General features: G+C 42.9%; 1 protein-coding gene across 6 annotated transcripts in view; it reads left to right on the top strand.

The window, feature by feature from the left end:
* nbn (nibrin) overlaps window positions 1-23,365 on the top strand; it is a 66,782-nt gene that overhangs the window by 30,103 nt on the left and 13,314 nt on the right. For 4 of the 6 annotated variants that reach the window (XM_041189431.1, XM_041189432.1, XM_041189436.1 and 1 more), the window contains 7 exons: window positions 2,576-2,638; window positions 6,895-7,185; window positions 7,464-7,899; window positions 9,466-9,537; window positions 15,388-15,549; window positions 18,358-18,471; window positions 18,702-18,751. In XM_041189431.1, coding sequence (XP_041045365.1) covers window positions 2,576-2,638; window positions 6,895-7,185; window positions 7,464-7,899; window positions 9,466-9,537; window positions 15,388-15,549; window positions 18,358-18,471; window positions 18,702-18,751 — 1,188 coding nt within the window. The remainder of the gene's footprint in view (window positions 1-2,575; window positions 2,639-6,894; window positions 7,186-7,463; window positions 7,900-9,465; window positions 9,538-15,387; window positions 15,550-18,357; window positions 18,472-18,701; window positions 18,752-23,365) is intronic. The other 2 variants (XM_041189434.1, XM_041189435.1) reach the window with 2 other exon arrangements.

Raw genomic sequence — 23,365 nt, 5'->3', positions numbered from 1 at the left:
AATGACCTGTTTAAAAATTAAAACAAAAACAGAATTACCCGGAAAAACTCAGCAGGTCTGGCAGCATCGGCAGAGAAGAAAAGAGTTGACGTTTCGAGTCCTCATGACCCTTCGACAGAACTTGAGTTCGAGTCCAAGAAAGAGTTGAAATATAAGCTGGTTTAAGGTGTATGTGTGGGGGGCGGAGAGAGAGAGAGAGAGAGAAGTGGAGTGGGGGTGTGGTTGTAGGGACAAACAAGCAGTGATAGAAGCAGATCATCAAAAGATGTCAACAACAATAGTACAAAAGAACACATAGGTGTTAAAGTTAAAGTTGGTGATATTATCTAAACGAATGTGCTAATTAAGAATGGATGGTAGGGCACTCAAGGTATAGCTCTAGTGGGGGTGGGGACAGCATAAAAGATTTAAAAATTTTTTTTTTAAAAAAATATTGGAAATAGGTGGGAAAAGGAAAATCTTTATAATTTATTGGAAAAAAAAGGAAGGGGGAAACGGAAAGGGGGTGGGGATGGGGGAGGGAGCTCACGACCTGAAGTTGTTGAATTCAATATTCAGTCCGGAAGGCTGTAAAGTGCCTAGTCGGAAGATGAGGTGTTGTTCCTCCAGTTTGCGTTGGGCTTCACTGGAACAATGCAGCAAGCCAAGGACAGACATGTGGGCAAGAGAGCAGGTGGAGTGTTAAAATGGCAAGCGACAGGGAGGTATGGGTCATTCTTGCGGACAGACCGCAGGTGTTCTGCAAAGCGGTCGCCCAGTTTACGTTTGGTCTCTCCAATGTAGAGGAGACCACATTGGGAGCAACGAATGCAGTAGACTAAGTTGGGGGAAATGCAAGTGAAATGCTGCTTCACTTGAAAGGAGTGTTTGGGTCCTTGGAGGGTGAGGAGAGAGGAAGTGAAGGGGCAGGTGTTGCATCTTTTGCGTGGGCATGGGGTGGTGCCATAGGAGGGGGTTGAGGAGTAGGGGATGATGGAGGAGCGGAGGGAGCGATCCCTACGGAATGCCGATAAGGGGGGTGAAGGGAAGATGTGTTTGGTGGTGGCATCATGCTGGAGTTGGCAGAAATGGTGGAGGATGATCCTTTGAATGCGGAGGCTGGTGGGGTGATAAGTGAGGACAAGGGGGACCCTATCATGTTTCTGGGAGGGAGGAGAAGGCGTGAGGGCGGATGCGCGGGAGATGGGCCGGACACGGTTGAGGGCCCTGTCAACAACCGTGGGTGGAAAACCTCGGTTAAGGAAGAAGGAGGACATGTCAGAGGAACTGTTTTTGAAGGTAGCATCATCGGAACAGATGCGACGGAGGCGAAGGAACTGAGAGAATGGGATGGAGTCCTTACAGGAAGCCGGGTGTGAGGAGCTGTAGTTGAGATAGCTATGGGAGTCGGTGGGTTTGTAATGGATATTGGTGAACTGTCTATCACCAGAGATTGAGACAGAGAGGTCAAGGAAGGGAAGGGAAGTGTCAGAGATGGACCACGTGAAAATGATGGAGGGGTGGAGATTGGAAGCAAAATTAATAAATTTTTCCAAGTCCCGACGAGAGCATGAAGCGGCACCGAAGTAATCATCAATGTACCGGAGAAAGAGTTGTGGAAGGGGGCCGGAGTAGGACTGGAACAAGGAATGTCACATACCCCATAAAGAGACAGGCATAGCTGGGGCCCATGCGGGTACCCATAGCCACACCTTTTACTTGGAGGAAGTGAGAGGAGTTGAAGGAGAAATTGTTCAGCGTGAGAACAAGTTCAGCCAGACGGAGGAGAGTAGTGGTGGATGGGGATTGTTTAAAAATTACCTTATTTTTACATTTTCAATGAATTGTGCCATATTTTTCTCAAAGCATATGCTCTTAACACTGTTCTTAAGTCATATAAGTTGAATAAAAATGTCAGTGTTAATTTTTGTCCGGATTTTCTACCTTGTTGTTAATACAATTAACTCATAAGGTGAAGTCAGGTCTGAAACAGGTTCTTGAGCTGCACTATTGCCATAACCGCTTTCTAAATGAACCTGCAAGTAAACACTAGATGGCGCAGTTGTCCTATTGTAGGGTCTGCTATGCCGGGCAACCTTGTGTAAACTGTTTGTGATGGTAAAGACTGATAAAGTATTTTATACTGAGAAAGCTTAGACAATGCTAACTAAGGGAAAGGTATACAGTGAGTTGGGTTCATTCTTACCTCTAATCTAAACTACCATCCATAAATTAAGAGTAAAGGAAATACAGAAATCTAAAAATAAGTATGCGCAGATCAGGTTAGTCTATAATAATGGTCTGTCACAAATTAGAACCTGTTCTCCAGTAAATGGAGAGAAGAGAACTATTTTTGATTATTATATAAAAATAGATTATTTATTGGCTGTGAATATAGGCATTCAAATATAACTAGAATTGTTAAGAGTTCAATACAGCAAACCTTATTGATTCACTGCAAATTCAATTAATTAGCATAACTTTGATATTTAAGAAGTGACTATCTGAACTTAAACATACAACCATGCAAAATATTTACCTTGAATATAGGGAAAAACATCCTGTTGTATTTTCCTCTTTGTCGCCTTTGCCTTAGCTGTAGCCACCATCAGTGGGGAGAACACCCTTGTAGTCTCAATTCTACAGAGACATTGTCAGGGTGAGTAGCCTGCTGCATGAATTCCATACTGCTCTGGTCGGTATTGGTAAAGTTCAGTATATTTGATGTATAGCAAGATGCCAAGATATTGATTTTCTCCAGAAAATGTGATTGTGAAAAGTGGATGGAAGTTTTCTATTGAATAAGGGGCTCAAAATATAGCAAACTGCTATATGAGGAAATATTTCACCAATTTTATTTTTACTAGTATAATCTTTATTTGTGTATGCCTCAGCTTTAAAATTCCCACCTTTGTTTTCAAATGTCTCCATGGCCTCTCCCCGCCCTATCTCTGCAACCTTCTCCAGCTTTGCACCTCCAAGATGTCCACTGTCCTCAAATTCTGACATCCTTGATTTTAATTGCTCCACCATTGGCAGCTGTATCTTTAGTTAGTGAAGCCCACCGGCCTGTATTTCCCTCCCTAAATCTCTCTGCATCTCTATTTCTCTTTCCTCCTTTAAGATGCTTCTTAATAATTACCTCTGACCAAGCTTTTTCACTAATACCTCGTGATGTGACTGTCAAATTTGATTTGATAATGTTCTTGTGAAACCCCTTGGAATGTTTTACTTTATTAAAGGCACTATACAAATACAAGTTGTTATAAAAGGAATCTTAACGGCATGCATTTCCTGACTATTAACTTTACTTCCTATCTCATTATTTTGAGTCATACATTTTACGTCAGCAATTAATCTAATATTTAAGATAAAAGCTGGAAATCTGAAGTAAAAACAGAAAATTCTGGAAAAATTCAGCAGGTTTGGCAACATCTGTGGAAGTAACTTCTTGAAGAGTTATACGAACTCAACATTGGGCAGAATTTCCTGTCGGCGATTTGGAGGAACCCCCGACATCATCCCCGTCCATTTAAATCTTTAGGAAGACAGGCGGACAGGAAATCAGCTGTCCGCCTGCCGACCTGTCAATGGCTAATTAAGGCCATTGACAGAATAATTAAGCTTTTTAAATGCCCTGCTCATCCAACCTGCCTGGTGGATAGGCCAGGAGCCCCAGCGGGCTTCTGATAGTACATGAAACCTCATCCACTGGCAGGATGAGGTTTCATGTCCGTTTTTAAAAACTTCAATAAAGTTTATGTGCTTCTTATTAACGTGTCCCATTTCGTGTGACGTTGCCACATGAGGGGGACATGTTAATAATTTTAATATTTTTCTATTTTTAAAGATTTTTACACTGTCAATTTCCCTGAGACAGCACTTATTCTCAGGGAGATGTGTGCTCTTTCACGCTCATGTGTGAAAGAGTGCACTTTGACAGATGGGGATTCCCTCTACTCCCCGCAAAGCGCTTCCTGTCGGGCAGGCCGCTGGGCGGGCCTTAATTGGCCTGTCCACTCAAAATAGCCACTGGCCCCGTTTCGGTGGCGGAGTTCGGCTGCCCGCCCGCCACCGAGCCGGTGGGGCCCACCCACCCATCAAGGGCAAAATTCTGGCCATTATCTCTGTCTCTCTCTCCACATACGCTGCCAGACCTGAGTTTTTCCAGCATTTTCTGTTTTGAATCTGATAATTACCTTGATTCTTTTCCTACCCCCAACCTCCAGATCCCCTATCCTCCTAGCAGCTGCAGCCCCTAGCCAGAATCATCTTAACTGGATCCCATCACCATGGAAAAAGACAGGGTTAAGTTTCTCAAACAGTTTGTAAATTGTTTTTTCTCACTTAAAATGTTTGTGCTAAATAATGGTGCAAGAGATTATTGTTGGGAAATAGTGTAATCCCATGTCAGTATCAGGCTTTCCCAGGTCAGCTAAAGTGCAAACGGATAAGTAAAGTTTCCTCTGCATTGATTATAGTAGAAAAATGTAGATACATGCCTACAGTTTACTGATATTCAAGGCCAGTGAGTGAGACTCTTGCTAGATGCATTCGAAAACTGATGTCCAGTTTTGGAGTCATTAGAGAAGAGGGGATTGATCCAAGAGCTATGTGAACAATAACATATAAGCTGAGACAAAGGTGGAGGTTTTCCAGTTGATTCATGGGCAGAGGAGTGGAGAGCCAAGCCATCCTTGGGTACAGTAGAGTTGTGTAATGATCTTGAATGTTGACCTGGGGAATTAGCAGTGGAGCGTAGAGCAGGCGGGGGGGAGTGCAGCAGTGTGATTAGAAGTGAGGACCAAGGAAGGGAGATTTAGATCAGCGAGGCATGAGTATTGAGGCATTAATGAGAGAAGAAATACAAGCAGAAGTCCAGTCAGTAACACAGGGAAAGCTACTGCAAGAGGAAATAAAACCTGGTTGTTGCAGCTTGTGAGGTGTAATTTGAAACAGTAAAGGCTGGGTTGGGAGGTGGGGGCAGAATCTTGCATTCAACATTACATTAAGTACTACCTAAATGTGAATAATCGGTCAAATTACCTTGGGCAGAATTCTTCCCTTGGCGGGGGAGGTTGGCATGCCACAATTTCATGCTGGGGGGCCAGTTAAGGCCTGTCCAGCATGAAACATGAGCGGCAGCGCTGAGCATTGCCTGTGCCGGGGGTGGGCTGTGAGCCGACTGAGAGTGAACTTCACACATCCTCACAAGTGAACCCTATGTAACCTCCCTGAGGCACGGAGCTGCCCCAGGGAGATGAGATATAAAACAAGAAATAAAAATGTAATAAAACATTCCCCCTCATGACTCTGTCACATGAGCAGGGTCATTTTATTAATGAAAAATTAAGGTTTTATATTTTATGTCTATTTGCTTTTGAAAACCTCATCCTGCCTGTGGATGAGGTTTCCTAAAAAAAATGCAAAGGCCGCTTGGTCTTTTCATCTGCCTGCCAGCGAAAAATTTATGTTAATTAATAACTTAATGGCCTTAACAGGCCTTTCAGCTGGTGGTGCGACTGCTGCCAGCTCAGGTGCGCGCCCGCCGACCGAACTATCGCACAACTGTGCATTGACATCGGCACGTTCGGCCAACATCTACATGCACCATTTCACGCTCGAGCGCGTCGGGCACATGCCCACCCACCCAGTGAAAATTTCTGCCTATTATGTTTCTAGCACCATCCATAGCCAAATTACCTTTATTTACTTATGTATGTGCATGGCCAGAATTTTCACATCGGCGTGCGGGGCGGGCGTCATTCAGATCTTTCGTTCGGCGGGGATGCGGCTGTGCGTCCACCAAACTGTGAAAGGCCTGTTAAGGCCAATAAAAATACAATTCAGATAATTAACAGGGCTGCCCATCCAACCTTAAGGTTAGCGGGCAGGCGAAGAGCCCAAGCGGCTGGCGATTGGCTCTGTGCCTGCTCCCAACTGACCCGCTCGAAGGAGGTAATTCTCCCCCGAGTGTGTGTGCAAAAAAAAAAGGTGTTTATGTTCAATATAATATGTTTGATGCATTTTGTATCCTTATAAATATTTTTAATCAAACTTTATCTGTAAACTTGCCTGTTTGTTTGCCGAGCTGGAAGGGTGTAGCTATATTGAAAACAAAAATAGAATTACCTGGAAAAACTCAGCAGGTCTGGCAGCATCGGCGGAGAAGAAAAGAGTTGACGTTTCGAGTCCTCATGACCCTTCGACGGAAGTTCTGTCAAAGGGTCATGAGGACTCGAAACGTCAACTCTTTTCTTCTCCGCCGATGCTGCCAGACCTGCTGAGTTTTCCCAGGTAATTCTTTTTTTGTTTTGGATTTCCAGCATCCGCAGTTTTTTTGTTTTTATCTCTGTAGCTATATTGATGTGTGTTCACGTCTGCACTGATCTCACTGCCCACCTCTGCCTCCTCCCCTGCCTCTATTTGCTCCCTGTCCTCATCACCTAGGATAAGTAGATAACCTATGTTCGGTGAATTGCTAGTAAACCCTTTTTTAATTGGCTATTGTAAATTATATACAATGGAATTTATCTTATTAAATTGATTATTTTTCCTCTCCTCCACTATCACATTTTTTTCCAGATTTTTTTTTAGCTACATTATACAATACAATGCTTGAAATCCATGCTCCTACTAGTTTGGCCTAATATTAGTATGCCAGCATGCAGTGACACTAAATGTGTAGCCCAATGCATGGTACACCACATTAGCAATGCATAAGTTATGGGAAGATTTTTTTTACGTTTGTTGTTTTCTTTTTTGCATTTGGAGTTTTTTTTGAGTGTGACTGAGATTTGCATCTACTGAGTAACTACAGATGGGGAAATTGTTCAGTCTGATATTAAAGTAATTTATTAACTTAATTAGCTATAACTCAAGTTTGTATCAAAACATTACCAAATCTTGTTACAGAATGAACACAAATAGCACACAAGTGATAAAAGAAACACCTGAAAAGGAAAGCAAAGTGGTAATATCACAGGATATTTCAGTGGCAAAGGAAACTTCCAGCATGAGACCGTTTCTTCCAGCAGATGAAGGACTGAAATTTAAGAACAAAGTAGAAAGACAAACATTTGCCACTGTTGATAAAAAATCATCCACGGCAGCAAGGCACAAAAACGTTGAAAAGAAAGGCGACATCTGTTCACAAAAGCAATCCCTCTCGCTGCATGACTTCTTTCAGCCAGTGGGAAGAAAAAGGTGAAACTTCAAAATATTTTTTATGAAGTTAGCTATTTGCTTTAGCATGCTGAGTTTGCAACATATTTCCTATAAGCTGAAATTAAACAGGAATATAGGTCCACAAAAGACCAATACAATCCATCCAGCAATACTAAATTCAAAAAAATATATATTATACTCGTACTCTCTTGTATGCTTCAGTCCCTGCTTTTATCAGAATTGCATTTAGGAAGGAATAGAACTGAAATTAAAAATATGAAAATTGAATTTTTTTTCTATATGCAAAAAATAAACAGGGAAAGAGAGGAGACTGGATCATCCCAGGCTAAATTTGCAAGAGCAGAGGAGCCAAATCTACCAACTGATCATGAACTGTATACCAACGATCCTTCATTGGAAAAGAGAGACTCCAAGTTCGCTGGCCAGAGGACCAAGCCTGAACATTTTTCTGCAAACCATGAAACTGAAGCCTTTGCTAAGAGTTTAAAAGAAAGACCTGGAGGAGTTGGTAAAATAGAAACATCCAGCAATCTGGCCCCTGAGAAAACTGAGTTTGTTCACGAAAAGGCAAAACAAAAAAGAATAGACCCAGAAGATGAAAATGTGAAAGATGACATAATGCTTTCCAGGGATGAGCAGCTGGGAGCGAATAAGAGGAGAAAGGTAGAACATGAGGGTTTATCTTTCAAGGAAGAAGATGAAGTTTTAGCAGAAGGTGGAATTAAAGCATCTGTGAGTTGTGTTTTCTAAATTGATGGTTTTATCTTTTATGTGCATAGGCTAATCTTAGCAAACACAAGACCGAGGCCATATAAATGCAAGTTATTTCCTTCCTTTACAAGACAAAATAGCTATTTTCTTAAATTTAACCACTTTTCTTGTTATTATGTTTGAAGGGATTGCAGCCAAACCTCAAAATTGATATTAGAGGGTCACCCCTCTAGACTAGCAACATGTATTGAGTTTAAATATATATTTTTCTTTTAGTTTGATTCTCTCCAAAGGTTTTGTGAATCTGATGTGTACTAGTTAGCAGGTGTTCATTAAATGGTGATCAGAAGTTGGAACGTTGGGTAATTTTCCTTTTCCCATACCATAGGAGCTAGGACCAATGGTAATGACCCTACTGCCAGCTCTGTTGAGATCAGCTAGTTCGGCATTGACCACAAATCGATCGTGGGAAAGTCTCAACTCAGTTGGGAAAAACGGAGTTATCGGGGAGCTTGTATGTCTTGTATTTCTTAGGGATATTTTTGGACAGTATTGAAGATCAGTGCTTCTACCATGCCAACGTTTTGTTCATTGGCATGGTAAGATTGGGATGGATAAATCTATTTGGTTTTCAAATGTATTGATTAGTTTTTTTTTTACAGCATCACAGGATCTTTACAATGCAGAAGGAGGCCATTTAGTTCATTAAGTCTGCACTGGGTCTCTGAAAGAGCATCCCACCTAGTCCCACTCCTCTGCTTTATCCCCATAACCTTGCACATTCTCTCTTCAGGTAACAATTCAATTCCCTTTTGAATACCTTGATCGAACCTTCCTCCACCACCCTTTCAGGAAGTTTGTTCAAGACTCCTCTGGGTGAAAAAATTTTCCTCACATCACATCCTTTTGCCAATTATTTTGAATCTATGCCCTCTAGTTATTGATGTTCTCTTAAGCGGGAACAGTTTCTCACTATTTACCCTGTCCATACCCCTCAGGACCTCTATCAAGTCTCCTCTGAGCTTTCTTTTGTCCAAGGAAACCAGTCCCAAACTCTCCAATCTATCCTCATAGCTACAGTTCTTCATCCCAGGAATCATTCTTGTGATTCTCCTCTGTACTCTCTCTCCAATGCCTTCACATCCTTTTAACCTTTGCTAAGTGTTTTGCCTACATTTGGAATTTTGAGAATATTATTTTAGAACATTAGTTAACTTGTAATAAAATTTCAGGCATAACATTTTTATTCACATATAGATTCCACATAGATTAGTCATTTTTACAATCAAAAAATGCAGACTACTTTTATGCATAAGAAAAATTTGTATTGCATACCCTGTGTGTGTGGTATTGCTGAAAGCTTTGTTCCACCAACTCTTGTTAAATTTGTTTAGAAACTGATCCTAGCTTTATTAATTATAACTTTTTTTTTAGAGAAATGTAACCACAATTCAAGCTATACCTTCGGTACCAAGATTTACAATGCCGTTTGCATAAAAGGGAAATCTTGGGGCTATGGTAATAATTAAGTGGAAATTATGGTCTGTAAATGAAGCTTGTTTCTTCTTTGTATCCAAACATGCAAAGACATCACGAATAAAACAGAAATCTGAAATTAAGCACGAATTACCTGCATCTCTTGATAAGGAATCAAATAATGTAAGTATTTTACAGGTTTGTGTGGTTCTGCACGTTACAGTTAAGTAGCATTTAGATTTCTCTTTTTTATAAGATTACTTTTATAGTGGTCAGTCTATCTTAAATGACATAATGATCTTAGTCCTGGCTGACCAGAATTGGTTCATGCATCAAGCAGGCTTAAAGGAAAAAGCAAACCAATCTAAAAGAATTCACTAAAGTGAATGTTGTGTAAATAAATGACTTAAAAGAGAAGTCTTTCCAATAATGCATGTTCCTGGAACTATTTTTTAATAATATCAGAAAGATTACTTTAGACACTATCCAGGTTATAGTGCTTCAGAGAGAGAGAGAGAGATGCCCTCTAAAAGCTGGTGGTGGTGATGCTGTTGCAATCTGCTTAGGTTATGCAACATTAATTCTTAGTTTCCTATTTTCATTGCAATAGAATATCCACTAATTGTGAGGCCAATCATGAATATGGGAGTTTTCTGTTAAAAAATATTCACGATTGTTTATTTCCTCTTTTAAACCAAATTAACTGGAAAGGAGCAGATTTGTTTGGCATTTTACGTTGCCCTAATGTGCAGCTCATACTTTGTGGTCTATGTCAGCAAGTGGAAAGTTTTCTGTGATCATTGAATAATTAGTCTGAGGCTTTGAAACTGACAATTTAATATGTCATAGATTGAATTTGCACTTAAAAGAGAAGAAGAATGTTTATGTGGATAAATCTTACATTTCACTTAATTGTTAAAAAAGGTTTAGAATTTTTTTCAACTCCAATACCCGTCTCTATTGAATGATTTTTTGCCCCCAGTACTGTAACACCACAGTGTTCATCCCATCTCGCTGATTAGTGTGTGCTAATTATTTTCAGCCCCATTGATCCACATATACAAGCTTGATCAAATAAACAATTCCACCCAACAAAAAATTCCATAGAAACACAGAAAGCACCTTTGTCACTCAATACTTTGGATCAGAAGTACTTTCCCTGGTTATTATGCATAACTCAATCGACACTTTTCTTTTGCTTTATGTTTAATCTCGCTCCACTGCCCAACCCGATTTTGCACTATGATTTAGCATTATTTTTAATCACTTATTGTTGCATTTAGATTGCCAAGATTATACCAGAGATGTATATATGGCGCATTCTCCATGGCAACTTGCCATGCAATCAGCACTCTCTTCTCACGAAGTATAAATTGCTGTCCCCATTGCATTTAATATTCTTCTGAATGTCCTGATGAGTGCATGACGAAAAGCTTTGATATGTCTCTCTTTTCAGAGATATTGAAGTTTTGCACTACCAATTAGATGCATATATAGGGCAGAATTTTTGGCTTGCCAGGCGAGCCTGCGCGTTACCCGAACGAGCATAAAATGACGTGCGATGACGTCGGGCGAGCATCCAGACATCATCACGTGATGTTTCAGTCAGCAGGTGCACATGGAAGTCAGCAGCATGCCCGCCAACAATTAAGCAGCCTATTTAAGGCACTTGATGAACTAATTGCATTTTTGGCGAAACCTCATCCACGGTTGGGATGAGGTTTCGACCAGTGTTTTAAAAAATGTTTTAAACTTTCAGGCTCGTCTCTAAAATGTTTCTGCTCATGTGACAGAGTCACATAAGGGGAAATGTTTTTAACATTTCTAATTTCTTTATTTTTTTATTTTAAAAATCTTCAGCTCCCTGAGGCAGGTCTGTGTCTCAAGGAGCTTTTACTGTGTGCATTGCATGCATGCACAAACCTCCACATTCGTGCTCTTCACACCCTCACCTCAGCAGTGTGCGTTTCACGCTGGCTGGCCGTTAATTGGCTAGCTAGTGTGAAATCCCGGTCGATGCCCGATCACAGGTGGCAGTCCATTTGCAGCCGCTCCAACTCGCCCCTGCCAAGCCTGCCCAATGACTGGAAAACCCTGGCCATAATGTGTAATTACGAAGAGAAAATTGAGGTACTGGAAATACCTTTACTGGAGCAGAGATTAGGAGACTTAAATTTGCATAATTTTAAAAACTTTTTTCAGAGGGTTAATAAGAAAAAAATATTTCTTATGGTTTGGGAGTCAATGGCAAGCAGTTTAAAATTGTCACTGAGTGAGCAGAGGTCAGGAAAATATCTTCATACAAACTGCTGTTGGAACATGAAACACTTTGCCAGAGGGAATTGTTTATTGCATCTTTTAAAGGTAAAGCGGAAAAACATTTAATGCAGTGGAAGATACAGGCATTTGGGGAAAGAACTAAATTACAGAATTAGTTTATTCAGCACTATCAACAAACTGGCAAAGGCATCATACATGGTCTCCTTCTGTGTGCAAATTGGTTTGGTTCGTCCCATCTATGGCCTCTTTCCCACCGCCATCTTTTTCTTTTTCTCTCAATAAGACCTTTTGCCGTCATGGACTCTTCAACCAGAAACATCAAACAGTATTATTACAATGCTATTTAAAGGGGCTGCTGAAACAGAGACCTGAGATGTACAAACATGATGGGGAGAATCTTCGGCTCGGCAACCGGGGGTGGCGCCCGCTCGCCGAGGCATAAAATAACGCAGGGTGACATCAGGTGTGCATCCCGACATCACCACGTGTTATTTAGATTTTCAGTTCGGCTGCGTGCCCGCCGAACTGTCAGACGCCTAATAAGGCCATTTAACTAACAATTAATGGACTGCCCATCCAACCTTAAGGTTGGCCGGCTGGCGAAGAACCCAGGCGGCCTTCGCATTTTTCATGGAACCTCATCCATGGGCGGGATAAGGCTTCATGAGTGATTTTAAATTTTCTCAAGAATTTTTATTGAAGTGAATGTATATATCCCAGCTCATGTGACAGTTTCACATGAGGGAACATGTCATAAAAATGTTTTCAACTCTATATCGAACTGTTAAAACTTAAAACTAATCTCCCTGAGGCACCTCTATGCCCCGGGGAGATTCCTGCGCTCTTTCATGCGCATGCACAAAAGAGCACACTCCCAACTCAGGGAACCCCTCCCCTACCTGCACAGGGAGCACTTCCAGGTGCACGTCACGCTGGGCGGGCTTTAATTGGACCGCCCATGTAAAATGGCAGCATGGACCTGATTGGTGGGCGCCAATCGGGTCTCCGCCCACCCCCACACAACTTCCCCCAATGGGGAGAAAATTCTACCCAATGTTTGAAGGTGGTAGGACAAGATGAGAATTTTTTTAAAATTGTTTCTTGTCACTGGGGGCATGGAAGAAGTTATGCTAAACCTTATAAATCACGGGTTAGGCCCCAGCTGGAATGTTTTGTCCAGTTTTGGGATATCACACTTCTGGAAGGATGTCAAGACCTTGGAGAGGATGCAGAGGAGATTTATTAGAACGGTACCGGGCGTGGGACATCAGTTACATGGTGAGACTCAAAAAGAAGGGGTTATATTCTCCTTTGAGCAGAAAGATTTAAGTGAAGATTTAATAGAGTTGTTCAAAAGCATGAAAGATTTTGATGGGGTAAACAAAAAACTGGCCAGGATGTTCCCCTTGGCGATTTGGGGGCGGGGCCCACTCGCCAAGGGGAAAATATCGCGGAATGACGTCGGGAGGAATCCCTGACGTCATCCCAGGCCATTCAAATCTTAAGGAAGGCGGGCAGATAGTGAAATCAGCTGTCCGACGGCTGACCTGTCAGTGGCCAATTAAGTCCATTGACAGGCTCATTAAGATAGTTAAATGCCCTGCCCAGCCAACCTTAAGGCTGGCGGGCAGGCCAGGAGCCCCAGCGGCCTGGAGATTATTAATGAAACTTCATCCACTGGCGGGATGAAGTTTCATTACCATTTTGTAAAAATGTAATAAATTTTATGAGTTTGTTATCAACATGTCCCATCTCTTGTGACATTGTCACATGAGGGGGACATGTTAATAATTTTAAAATGTTTCTATTTTTTGACTTTACTTACCTTTCACTAAACTCCCTGAGACAGGACTTTGCCTCAGGAAGCAGTGTACTCTTTGACAGTTGGGGATTCCCCCCCCCCCCACAGGAAGCGCACAGCGGGCAGGCCGCTGGGTGGGCCTTAATTGGCTCACCCACTCAAAATGGTGGCAGGCCCCATTTCGGTGATGGGGCCCCCACGCCAGCCAAGGGCTAAATTCTGCCCACTGTTTCCAGTGACTGAAGGGTTGGTTACCAAAGGCACGAGGAAAACATTTCTTTATTCGGTGAGTTGTTATGATCTGGAAATATTATCTGAAAGGATAACAATAACTTTCAAAGGGAAACAGATTAATACTTGAAGTGGAAATGTTTTGCAAGGCTATGGAGAAAGAGCGTGGGTGTGGGACTAATGGATGGCTCTTTCACATACCTGGTACAGGCATCATGGGCTGGATGACTGCCTTCAATGCTGTATTATTCTGTGCAAGTGAGAAACTGGATGCTTTCAGTACAAACATTCAATAACTGACGGACAGCCTCCAAGCTACCGGCTCCAGACACGTGGGAACCAAGCAGCCGAACCTCCATTAGTAAATCATAAAAATTACTTCAGCTAAGTTTTAACCATAATGTGTTCCTTTTAAAGAAGGAAATATTCTGTTTTCATTTGAAGTGACTTTCATGTCCATGATTTCATAATTCACCATTTAGAAAAAGAAATTGCACTCTTTGATAAAAATAACTCATATGCTGTGTGCCAAATACATAAGTATAAACATAAAACCAGGGCAGAGTTTTAGTTTGGCGTGCAAGCGCACGCAACAGTCATGGGTGCACCTGCCAACAATTAAGGGTCCAATTAAGGTAATTAAAGGTTTCCAATTTTTCGTGGTCCGTCCAACCTTACGGGCAAATCTGTCAGGCAGACTTTGCATTTTTCTTGAAACCTCATCCAAGGGCAGGTTAGTTTCCGTTATTAAATGAAAGAAAAAGAAAAATCTATGGACAACATTTTTATAATGCATATGTTCAAGTGACTGATTGTGATGCTTGCATATTATTTTCCTGATTTTAAAAACTTAGTTTAATGCCGTTGAGGTCTTCAGCTACCTGAGGCAGCTCTCTGCCTTCAGGGAGCTTTCTGTCAGTGCTCACCTGCGCTGACATCAGCGCCCACCCTCTTCCCACCCCCACCCGGCAGTGCTGAGCAGTTCTGCGCGCGTTTCACACTGGCTGGCCGTTAATTGGCCAGCTAGCGTGAAATCATGTTCGGGGCTGATCGCGGTTGGCTTCCCGGCTGCTCTCGGGCCCGCCTATCAAGCCCACCAACCTAAAAATTCAGGCCCAGGAGTAGACCATACAGCTCCTTGAGTTTGCTCAAGCTGAACTTCTACATCAACTTCACTTTCCTGTCCTCTCCCTATATCCTTTGATTCCCATTTTGCCCCAGAAAATTACCAATCTCAACAACTGAGCCTCCCAATAGAGAATTTCAAAGATTTACCGCCCTCTAAGTGAAAAGATTTTTCTTCATCTCAGTCTCAAGATTAGGCCATTAGGACTATGAGCTCTATCCAAGAGAAACAGCCTCTCAACATCTATGGGTCATTTTTAGAAGAGTATGGAAGTCAGGTTGCAATTTTTGGTGAGACCGGACCTGGAGTACTGTGTGCAGTTTTCATCTCCTTATCCAAGGTGGGATATAACCATGAAGGGTGCAACAAAGGTTCACTAGATTTATTCCTGGGCTAAAAGGATTGTCTTATGAGGGGATTGAGTAGAATGGGCCTAAACTGTCTTGAATTTAGAACAATGAGAGATGATTTTGTTGAAATGCTAAGAGGGCATGACAGGGTGATCAACTCATTGATCAACTCAGTGATCAAATGAGCAATTGTGAATCAGCAATTTCTGTGATAATTATGCTGATATCTTTGCTTTGCTTTTTAGTATTTGGAATTACTTCGTGAATCTGAAAATAATGAGGCTCTTCCAAGTAGACTTCTGTTAACTGTGTTCAAGTCACTCGTTGTTAGCCAGCCTGGAAGAGGGACAATACCTTCCTCAAATGCAGAGAACAGCCAATTGAAGAACTTTAAGAAATTTAAAAAGGTTTGTAACAGATTATGTTCTACTTTCATCTTATAATTCTAGGTAGTTTTTGGTGTTCCAGTATCGAAGAAAGAATGATCATTCTTTACGCTTATCGTGTGAAAATCGATTTTAGCTGTCACAATGCCTTTGTTGATGTGTAAATCTGCCAGCAAGTTCAGGGATTAAGCAATGTGCCATGAGTTGCAAATTTCTAGAAATTGCTCTTAAATGCAGTCTGTCCCTCTTCTTAATTTATTCTTTTATGGGATGTGGTAATCACTGGCAAGGCCAGCATTTGTTGCCCATGCTTAATTGCCCTTGAAATGAGTGGCTTGCTCGGCCATTTCAGAGAGCAGTTAAGAGTCAACCACGTTGTTGTGGAGGACCTTAGTGAACCAGATGGGTTTTTATGACAATATTCCAGATTTATTAATTGATAAATCAATTGATGATTTATTAATTAACTTATCAATTAGTAAATCCCACCAACTGCCATTTGAACCCCTGTCCCCAGAGCATTAATCTGAACCTCTGGATTGCTGTTCCAGTGGCATTATCACTACGTCACCATCTCCCCTTAAAGGAAAGCTGCACTGAATAATATTGCTGGAACCTAAAAGAGGGAAAATGAAACACCAGAGTAGAGAGAGGGGTCAAGAGTGATAGATGCAGCATCAGCGGTTACAGTGAGCAGGGGGAGGGATGCCATGGTTAAGGGGGTTTGCCAGGAGGCCTTGAAGAGCCACCCTCAATAGGAATTGGGAACAGGTGACAAGGGAGATCAATTCTCAGCAGCTGAGGACCTGGCAACAGTACAACTAGAAATCTGCTGACCTCACACAGGTGGTGGTTAAAGTCAGTGAACACTTCTTTACATGACATCTCCTACCCACCACAGCACCCACCTCTCAAGCTGCTCAATGCACTACAAGCTCATCATCACCCATCAGCATGCCCTGGCACTCAGAATCCATGCCTAACATCCAGATACTCCGCCTCACCCTCAGACCTACCAATATTGTAAGCCTCACACCTACCTCTCACTGCCTCCACATACCTTCAGTTATTCAGCCTTGGCAGACACAGCGCCCAAATATACAATCACTGATATTCTGCCCTCCTGCAGGACAAGGTGACACACAATAGAAGAGAGCAGATCTGAGCTGGTGGGAGACAAGATATCTGCAACTCTTGATCCCTTTGGAAGAGATGGTTTTCAACATTATGGGGCTGGTTGCGACAGCCCCCACGCCATCAGGTGTCGCTGAGAACATTCAGGATGACGGTACTTCTGCCTTACGTCCCCTCAACTTCCAACGCTTTCATTCTGAGATTTGGCATAATGAGCAAGCTGCTGATGGTGTGACCATGGACATCTCGCTTCCCAACTCAACCCCCTTTCTGCACACAGTTCTTTCCCTTCTGATTTTCTGCTTTCAAGCACCTAAAAACTGCCATCTGCCCAGCTACAACAGCCCAGGGAGGAAGAGAGCAACAGCACAGCACTGATGAAAAGGCCCTGTCATTTGATCTGATGCTCACAGCCACCAGCGCAGATACTGGCACTTGCACGTACGTAGCTTGGAGGCTAACATAGGAGTTGGGATTTAGCAGGTGGTGAGTCATCGAGCATGAGTGGGCTGCAGCTTTTTTCATATGTTCATGGGATGTTGTGTCACTGGCTAGGCCAACATTTATTGCCTAGCCCTAATTACCTTTGAGATGGTGGTGGTGTGCTGCTTTCTTGGACTGCTGCAGTTGATGTGTTGTAGGAACAGGCACAGTGCTGTTAGGAAAGAAGTTCGCTTTCCAGCTACACCGGGGAAAAGGGTGGTTTGTTCGCCATCTCACCGGAAGGCAAAACTGCAGATGAGCTCTGCTGCAGAGGACCTCGATGGGTTGGCTTGCGGGAGAACAGTGATGGACACGCATGCTGAGATGCTTGGTGCACTTGCTGGCCTACCAGACAGCCTCCTGTCACTGTCAAGGAACATGGAGGAGTCTCGCTCCAATTTGGCAGAGGGCTTTGCATAGTTTCTCCTCTCTGGCATCTTTTCTCTATCACAGAGCCAGGGACACTTTCACTGCTGCCCCCTGGCCTTGTATGGATAGGTCACCTAATCCTCTTTTCTCCTTGTAAGGATACCGGAATCCTTTCTGCCAAATCCAGGACAGCACCTCCAAAATCACTGCAGTCTATGTCCAGGCACTTTACAACAGAAAAAGAAGTTTTTCAAACTGCTCTTCAACTTGCCTGCAAGTTGGGTGCCTGGCTCTTTATTTAACACTGGTTCAAAGCTTGTTTGCAGCTCAGCATTTGACCTTCATTGATTGAGGAATTTGTTCAGTGGGCTTTCCCAGTCCAAATTAGGAAGTCCAGAAGGGCTGTGTGTCATCAGGAGAGTGCCAAGGCAGTTGCTTCTGGCTCACGCCTTTCTCAAGAAGGTGCACCAGCTGAGCCATGGCAGAAATGGCTGGTGGCGCAACGCACCCCAGCGATAAAGCATTTGGCTTCTGTGGACAGCTTTTTGAGTTGAAGAATGCAAAAGAAGTTGTGAAATGGCCTGCTGCAGCAAGATACAGCCCTATGTCATTACAAGCAGTTCTGTGTCTGTCCAAGAAAGTGTTTTGTGCTTAAAGGTAGCTAATTACTTATGACCTGTTTAGATGGAAACTATACAAGAGAATGTGCTGCCTGTATGGGAATATGCTTTCATTCAGCATCTTTGGACTGATTTTTATTAAATGCATGTTTGAACATTATGCATTCATTAATTCTTTGTTATTTTTGCTAACAATTTGTTAAAACTATTTCCATTGTTATAGGTTTTGTACCCTGGGGCAGAAGAACTTCCTAAAATTATTGGGGGCACAGATCTAAAGGCTTACCAAACCAAAAAGAACTCAGAAATGGAAGAATGGTTAAGACAAGAAGTGGAGGTATGACATGGATTAGTGATGAAGGCCTGGGCTTTCTTCTCCACTGACCAGCCTGCAATTTTTTTTAATTCACTTGAATGCATGCAAAATTCTGGCAGGCTGACCATAGAAGCAGAAAACCCTGGCTAAAGAGTTTGTGTTAAGCTTACACTAAATATTTCTTCAATCTGAATGTGTTTTAATTACATGCAAACTCCAGAGTAATATATTCCATAATTTGTTTGACACAGGAGCAAAGCCAGCAAGCTAAAGAAGATAATCTTGCTGATGACTTGTTCAGGTAAGGAGCAAATATTTTTAAAGGACTCTGCATTGTGTAAACAAGTGATGAGGGTTCTCAGTAGAGAACATACTTCTGCCATAAAAACAAAAAACTGCGGATGCTGGAAATCCAAAACAAAAACAGAATTACCTGGAAAAACTCAGCAGGTCTGGCAGCATCAGCGGAGAAGAAAAGAGTTGACGTTTCAAGTCCTCATGACCCTTCCACAGAACTGAGTTCTGTGGAAGGGTCATGAGGACTCAAAACGTCAACTCTTCTCCGCCGATGCTGCCGTACTTCTGCCATGCTGTGTTAACTCAATGTTATTACCATTAAGCAGCTCTTCTTGAGGCTTTTCCCTGCCTGGTTGATGCTCTGTAACTATAAAGCTGAAAAAAGTATTTTTATTATGAGCTTCCATCTCACTGGGGAGGCTTCTGGCCAATTCACATCCAGCAACCTGTTCTGAAAACTCTGCTCACATTTTGACAGCTGTGTGACAAAGTCCACCACAGCAGCAGAGACAATCCAGAACATTCTAAACCAATCAGCAACATTCTAAATAAAACAACCCGCAACATTCTTAAAAAAAGGTAAACTCACCCTATTTCCAATGTTAAAGGATTCTTTCAAAAAATTCCATGATTTAGATCCAGACCTGCATCATCACCAAAATCTAATCAGTTCTTCCTTGGACCGTACCCTGTCTGTGCACTGTGTTTTGCTGAAATTGGTGCATTAGTTTTTGAGATATATTGTTTATAGACAAACAGACTAACAGGGGTGAAAACATTACCTCCATCCACGTTCAGTGACGGCAGTAATAATTGTTGAGCTTTGTCGAAATAGGAATGCTAGAAGTATTTGTCAATCCCTCTGAAATGGCCTAACAAGCCACTCAGTTGTATCAAGCTGCGAAGTCTATAAGGAATGAAACTGGACAGACCACACGGTATCAACTCAGGCACCGGAAATGACAATGGCAAATTCAGCCCTGCCGACCCTGCAAAGTTCTCCTTACTAACATCTGGGGACTTATGCCAAACTAGGGAGAGCTATCCACGCACTAGTGAAGCAACAGCCTGACATTGTCATACTCATGGAGTCATACCTTACAGGTAACGACCCAGTCTCCACCAGCACCATCCCTGAGTATGTCCTGTCCCACCCGCAGGACAGGGCAGCTGAAGTGGCAGTACAGTGCTTTAGAGTCAGGAGGGAGTTGCTCTGGGAGTCCTCAACATCTACTCTGGACCCCATGAAGTCTCATGGCATCAGGTCAGACATGCGCAAGGAAACCACCTGCTGATTACCATGTACTGTCCCCCTCAGAGTCAGTACTCTTCCATGTTGAACGCCACTTGGAGGAAGCACTGAAGGTGGCTAGGGTGCAGAATGTACTCTGGGTGGAGACTACAATGTCCATCATGGCTTGGTAGCACTGCTACTGATCTAGCTGGCTGAGTCCTAAAGGATAGAACTGCTAGACTGGGTCTGCAACATATGATGAGGGAACCAACAAGGGGAAAAAACATACTTGACCTCATCCTCACCAATCTGCTTGTTGCAGATGCATCTGTCCATGATAGTATCAGTAGGAGTGACCACTGCACAGTGCTTATGGAGACAAAGTCCCATCTTCATATTGAGGACACCCTCCATCATGTTGTGTGGCACTACCACCATGTTAAACGGGATAGATTTCAAACAGTAATAAAAACAAAATGTCCGAAAAACTCAGCAAGCCTGACAGCATCCGCCGAGAGAGAAACAGAGTTTCGAGTCTCTATGATTCTTCTTCAGAGAGAAAGAGTAGAAATATGGTGGATTTTATACTGTTTAAGGGGGAGTAGTGTAGGTGGAATGAGATAGAAGGTCAAGGATAGGTGACAGCTAAGGAGTGATTGACAAAGATGTCATGGACACAAGACAAAGGGAGTGTTAATGGTAGCAGCGAAGAGTAAAGAAGGTGCAGAGAGTGGCATAAAGGTAGGATAGCAGAAGGTGTTAATAGTAGAATAAGTGTCAACACTTGTGAAAACAAAACATAAAAACAAGTGACAGATGGCCCTGTTGGGGGAGGGAAGTTTGGGGAAAGGGATAAAAAAATGAAAAATTATTAAATATAAAAAAATTAAATTTCAAACAGACCTGGCACATCAAGACTGAGCATCCATGAGACACTGTAGGTCATCAGCAGCAGCAGAATTGTACTCAACCACAATCTGTAACCTCATGGCCTGGCATATCCCCCACTCTACCATTACCACCAAGCCGGGAGATCAACCCTGGTTAAATGGAGAGTGCAGGAGGACATGCCTGGAGCAACATCAGGCATACTTAAAAGTAGGTGTCAACTTGGTGGAGTTAAAATCCAGGACTACTTGCATGACAAACAGCATAAGTAGTATGCGATAGACAGAGCTAAGCAATTCCACAACCAACGGATCAGATCTAAGTTCTGCCACATCCAGCCGTGAATGATGGTGGACAATGAAACAACTCACTGGAGGAGGAGGCTCCACAAATATCCCCATACTCAATGATGGGCGAGCTCAGCACATCAGTGCAAAAGATAAGGTTGAAGCATTTGCAACAATCTTCAGCCAGAAGTGCCGAGTGGATGATCCATCTCTGCCTTCTCCGGAGGTCCCCAGCATCAAAATGCCAGTCTTCAGCCAGTTCGATTCACTGCACATGATATCAAGAAATGGCGGAAGGCACAGGATACTGCAAAGCTGTGGGCCCTAACAACATTCCGGCAATAGTATTAGCCAAGTTGTTCCAGTGCAGCTACAATACTGGCATCTACGTGTCAATGTGAAAAATTGCCCAGGTATGTCCTGTACTCAAAAAGCAGAACAAATTCAACCCACCGATTACCACCCTATCAGTTTACTCTCAATCATCAGTAAAGTGATGGGAGGGGTCATCAACAGTGCTATCAAGCACCACTTGCTTAGCTATAACCTGCTCACTGACACTCAGTTTGGGTTCCACTAGGATCAGTCAAAATGCTTATTTAATACCTGGGCCATGTCCTCTTCCTCCACATGAAGATCTCCATTTTGGTCTCTAATCACCCCCATCCCTCCTTGTAATATTTAGATGTCTATATAATAATTTTTGGTTCCCTTTTATGTTATCTATTAATCTATTCTGGCGTTTGCTTGCTTTGTCTCACATTCCCTTTTTTAGCTCGTCTTTACTGTACTTTTTTATAACAAAAGCATTTTGTGAATTTAGCTAATGCATGACTAGGTGGTTTAATCTGTTTTCATTTCAACCCTGAGTAAAACTGCATGTAGCTATAGTCTCTTTGTACGACCTCCCTAGTGAACTAAAATGCAGATTTAGTACAGTATTTAATGGAGGGGACAGGAGTCTCACCCACCAGGTGGAGTGCTAGCGAGAGTCCCACATCACCTCTTTTTCAGCAGGCGACACAGGCACTTAACTGAACAGCAGGTGGCTTTTCCCAGGATCAAGGACCCCAGGGGTTGAAGTGTCATCCAGTAAGAGCTGCCAGCCAGGTCTTATTGAACAGCAGCGCCACTGAGGAGGAGGGTGCTACTGCTGGTACAACACCCACCCGAGGCCAAGTATCATCATTGGATGCCAGGCCACAGTAGGAGAGGGTTGTAGGGACCCACAGAAAAGGGCCGACAGAGGGCAGGGGGTTGGTTCTCAGCAGCACCCTTCCCGGTATCAAGTCCCTCGATCAGACATTAATTGCCCACTTAAGGGCCTCAGTTGCTTGCAGGAAGGCAGTCCATGGACTTCACGCCACAAACTTAATCAGGGTGGAGGCAAGAAGGCAGCAGGATCCCCACCTACCTGGTTAAATGCCCATCACCTGCGCCGCCCCCCCCAAATCACCCTCTGATCTGAATGGCTTGCTGGGCCATTTCCAAGGGCAGTTAAGAGTTAACCACATGCTGTGGCTCTGGAACCACACCAGGTAAGGGCAACAGATTTCCTTCCCTAAAGGGTATTAGTGAACCAGGTGGGTTTTTCGACAATTGAGAGTTTCACGGTCACTATTACTGGGACTAGCTTTCAATTGCAGGTTTTAATTTAAAGTGTTTAAATGTAGATTGGTAGAAGGATTAGAGGGGACATGAGGAAAATCTTCTTCACCAGAGGGTGGTGGGTGTTTGGAATTCACTGAGGCAGAAACCCTCAATTCATTTAAAAGGCACCTGGATCTGCACCTAAGGTGCTGTAACCTGCAAGGCTACGGACCAGGTGCTAGAAGGTGGGATTAAAATGGGCAGCTAGTTTTTTTTCTGCCAGCGCAGACACGATAGGCTGAATGATGGTCACTTTGTGCTGTAATTTTTTGATGGCCCTAATCCCTGTCCCCAGAGCATTAGCTTGGGCTTCTGCATTACTGATTTCGTGACATCACCACTAAGCCATCGTTTCCCCATAAATTCCACCCTATGTTATCCTCCCTTTTTATAGAGATAAAATGAAAATGGTTACTAAGTAAATCTTGATTCTGAGATGTCAGAAGCATTGCACCAAACCACAGTGGTTTCTGTCCTCTATCACAGAATCACAATGCAGACGAGGCCCTTTGGCCCATCGAGTCTGCACCGACACGTGAGAAACACCTGACCTACCTAA

Source organism: Carcharodon carcharias, chromosome 6, assembly GCF_017639515.1.
Source record: "Carcharodon carcharias isolate sCarCar2 chromosome 6, sCarCar2.pri, whole genome shotgun sequence".
In the NCBI taxonomy this organism is placed as follows: domain Eukaryota; kingdom Metazoa; phylum Chordata; class Chondrichthyes; order Lamniformes; family Lamnidae; genus Carcharodon; species Carcharodon carcharias.
Note: the sequence above shows the minus strand (reverse complement) of the source record. Positions and strands in the feature narration are given on the sequence as shown.